Source organism: Pinus tabuliformis, chromosome 6, assembly GCF_031772625.1.
Source record: "Pinus tabuliformis cultivar Carrire ecotype Pingquan chromosome 6, CPIR1, whole genome shotgun sequence".
Classification (NCBI taxonomy): domain Eukaryota; kingdom Viridiplantae; phylum Streptophyta; class Pinopsida; order Pinales; family Pinaceae; genus Pinus; species Pinus tabuliformis.
Window position 1 is genome coordinate 493866677 of NC_142292.1, and position 3758 is coordinate 493870434.

General features: G+C 41.6%; 1 protein-coding gene across 1 annotated transcript; it reads left to right on the top strand.

The window, feature by feature from the left end:
• The first annotated feature begins 248 nt into the window (after positions 1 to 248).
• Positions 249 to 959, top strand: LOC149259482 (uncharacterized). The gene is made up of 2 exons (XM_089454269.1): positions 249 to 377; positions 488 to 959. The coding sequence occupies exons 1-2, from the start codon at positions 250 to 252 to the stop codon at positions 957 to 959; spliced, it is 600 nt and encodes a 199-aa protein (XP_089310395.1). The 5' UTR covers position 249.
• Positions 960 to 3758: the final 2799 nt, after the last annotated feature.

Below are 3758 nucleotides of genomic sequence, written 5' to 3' on the forward strand. Positions count from 1 at the left end.
TATCTTGTGTCCAAAAGATGGTGCGATCTCCAGAACAACGTATAGATATCTCTAAACAAATTGAGACATATAGGATGGCAGGTGGCACATTTGGCTTTGAGATGGCTATCACTGATAGGACGATTAAAATGCCAGGTATTTTTTAGTTTGTAACTTTGTTTCAAATTTCATTGTCTCTTCAAATTCCATTTTTTTCTTATGTTTATTTAAAATTTTATTTGTAATTTTGTTGTAGATGCATGGTGGAAAATGTATGGTGGCAGGGTACCCCTTCTGCAAAAGCTTGCCATTCGCATCCTCAGCCAAACATGCAGCTCCTTAGGATGTGAGCGCAACTGGAGTGTATTTGAAAAAATACACAACAAGAAGCGCAACAGGTTAACACTTAAACATTTAAAATATTGCAAATTTCCAAATAAATTTTTGAATTCATTAAACAATATTTTTTTTTATAATTATTAATTATTATTTCATGATCTTTGTACAGGTTGGAGTCCCAGCGACTTAATGACATGGTCTACGTCTACTACAATCTTCGATTGTGGGTGAGGCAACTTGAGAGGACACCTGATGTGGATGCCATCTCATTGGATGGGATTGACACCACTGCTGCATGGAGGGTTGAGGCCGAGAGGCCTCTCATGGATTCTGCTGATGATTGGTTAGTGCAGGATGTAGTGGAGGGGGAGGAGGAGCAGGAGCAGGAGGAGGAGCAGGTGGAGGAGGAGGAGGAGGAGGAGGAGGAACAGGAGGAGGAGGTGACACCGCCTGCCCGGGCTACCACTGCCACCAGTAGAGGACGTGGTCTACCTCCTATAGCTCCTACTTCTAGTTCTTCAGCTTCTAGAGCACATCAGACTCCACTGCCAGCTCCACCAGCACGGGCACCAGCATCTACATCTAGAGGGAAAGGGAAAGCTGTGGCATTTTCTCACAAGAGGGGCAGAGGAAATCAATAGGATTAGACTTTCATTTTATTGTATATGACATTATGACACGATGAGATACATTATCATATTTTTTGTTGATATTTTGAGGCTGAGTTGGGACTCAGGAGTCAGGACTTACTATTCAGGACATGATTCAATGTTATGTGTGATTTTAGCGCTAGAAATGATATTAAACATCTTATATATTAGTTTTTTAATCATCTTTATGTGTCAATGTATTTATTTTATGTTGTAGCTGGTTTAGATATTAAAAAAACGGAAAAAAAAAATGAAAAAAATAAATATTTTTGTACCAAACGATTTTTTCCCGATTTTTTCCCGATAAATCCGATTTTTTCCGATTTGTTCCCCACGCTGATTTAATCCGATAACGATTAATGCAACATTGGATTATCAGGAGGAAAGGATGAATTTTCAAATCACCATGGGTTATAAGGCAAAGTATACTCCAATAGGGAAGGGTACCATAGTTTTTCAAACAGAAACGGGAGAGCGGTTCCATGCTACCAATGTGCTGCATGTACCAGGATTGGGGATGAACTTACTTTCTGTGTCGCAACTTCAAGGTAAAGGCTATGACGTTTTCTTCATCAAGGAGAAAGTATACGTCAAACACCCGAGCCGGAAAAAGAAAGTGCAGATCGGGATTAGAAGTAACAGGTTTTACAAACTACAACTAGAATCACCAATGGCACTGATAGGCAGTCATGGAGACAAGGATTTGAACGAACTATGGCATAGAATAATGGGATATTTGCACCATGGGGCTCTGAGAATTCTCAGGAAAACTATAGCAGGAGTTCCGGATCTTAGTACAGAACGAGATGATGTATGTAGAGGATGTGCTCTGGGAAAGTATGCCACAGCAACATTTCCTAGAAGCAAAACCAGGTCCAAGAGTGTACTAGGATTGATACACTCAAATATCTACCGACCTATGTCCATTAAAACTCTTAGTGGTGTCGAGTACTTCGTCACCTTCATTGATGACCACTCAAGGAAAACTTGGATTTATTTTTTGAAAAACAAGGATGAGGTTTTCTGTCGATTCAAAGTGTTCAAGGCTCTGGTGGAGAATCTGACTGGGAAGAAAATAAAAGTTTTGTGCTCAGATAATGATGGAGAGTATGTTGATAAGGACTTCACTGATTTTTGTGCTAAGGAGGGCATCAAAAGAGAGTGGAAAACTCCTTATAATCCGGAGCAGAATGGAGTAGCAGAAAGGAAGAACGTGACTATCGTAGAAGCAGTTAGGGCCATGATATGCCAAAATTCATGTGGGCAGAAGCATGCAATATGGCAGTGTATGTTCAGAATAGAACTCTTCATCGGGCATTAGGCAAGATTACTCCAGAAAAAGTCTTCACAGGGAAGACACCTGAAGTTAGTCATTTCAGGATATTTGGGAGCTTATCATATTTCTGCATACCCAAGGAAAAGACGAAGAAGCTGGATCAAACTACAGAGAAAGGATATCTAGTGGGATATAGCGAGAACACTAAGGCATACAGAATCTATTTTCTAGGGGGCAGGAAGGGAGATGTGAAGTTCATGGAGGACAGGGCTTTCAGAAAATCTCGAAAAATGCCTTCCGAGGAATAGTCAAAAGAGGAGCTGTTGGTCAAACCTCTTCAACCAACGGAAGTAAAGAATTCTTCCTCGGATCAGGAAGAATCACATGAGGAGGAGGAGCTAACAAAAGCACCTACTAGAAAAGGAAGAACGAGCAGGGAACTTCATCAGATTCTGTGAGATGCAGAGGATTTCATCGGTGCACCAAGGAACAATAAGAGGGAGCGAAAACAACTAGATAGATATCAGGCATTAGTAGCTCAGGATGGGGAGCCTGCCAGTTTTCAGGAGGCTACTCAACATTAGGTTTGGTTGGATGCAATGGTAGAGGAATACAACTCCATAATGGTGAACGATGTCTAGGAGGTAGTGCCAAGGCCTCAAGACAGATCGGTGGTAGGTTCAAGATGGATCTACAAGATTAAATACGCTGCAGATGGCAGTGTGGAAAAATACAAAGTCGGGTTTGTGGCTAAAGGGTATGCTTAGAAGGAAAGAATTGACTACGAAGAGACCTTTGACCCAGTAGCCAGGTATACATCTATTGGAACCGTGATATCTCTTGCAGCACAGATGGGATGGGAGATTCATCAAATGGATGTCAAAATGACATTTCTGAACAAGGTGATAGAAGGAGAGGTATACATTGAACAACCAGAAGGCTTTGAGACACACGAGAAGAAGTCTCATGTATGCAGATTGAAGAAAGCCTTGTTTGGGCTGAAACAGGCACCTAGAGCATGGTATGGTTGAGTTGATGGCTACTTGCAGAAGATGGGATTTGTCAAGAGTGACGCAGATCCAAATCTCTACTTTCTAGTTGTAGAGAATGATCCTCTAATCCTAGTATTATATGTGGATGATATATTTCCGACAGGATCATCCAGGCTCATCAGGGACTGCAAGAAGAATCTAACCACAGAATTTGACATGAAGGACTTGGGACAAATGCATTATTTCCTGGGGTTGGAAGTTTGGCAGCAAAAGGGGGAGATCTTCCTTGGGCAAGGGAGATATGCTACAGAAATTCTGAAGAGATTCAAGATGGAGGATTGTAGACCCATGGCTACTCCAATGATCACCAACTGGAAGAAAATTGATGCATCAGAAGACAAGGATGTTGATCCCACCTTATACAGGCAGCTCATAGGGTCCCTAATGTATCTGGTCAATACTAGTCCAGACATTTGTTACGTGGTCAACACCCTTAGTTAGTGCATGGTGGAACCGAAGAGG

Coding starts and splice junctions, on each gene's coding strand:
- LOC149259482 (XM_089454269.1), top strand. CDS start 250: ATGTATGGTGGCAGGGTACCCCTTCTGCAAAAGCTTGCCATTCGCATC. Junction 378..487: donor CACAACAAGAAGCGCAACAG/GTTAACACTTAA, acceptor ATCTTTGTACAG/GTTGGAGTCCCAGCGACTTA.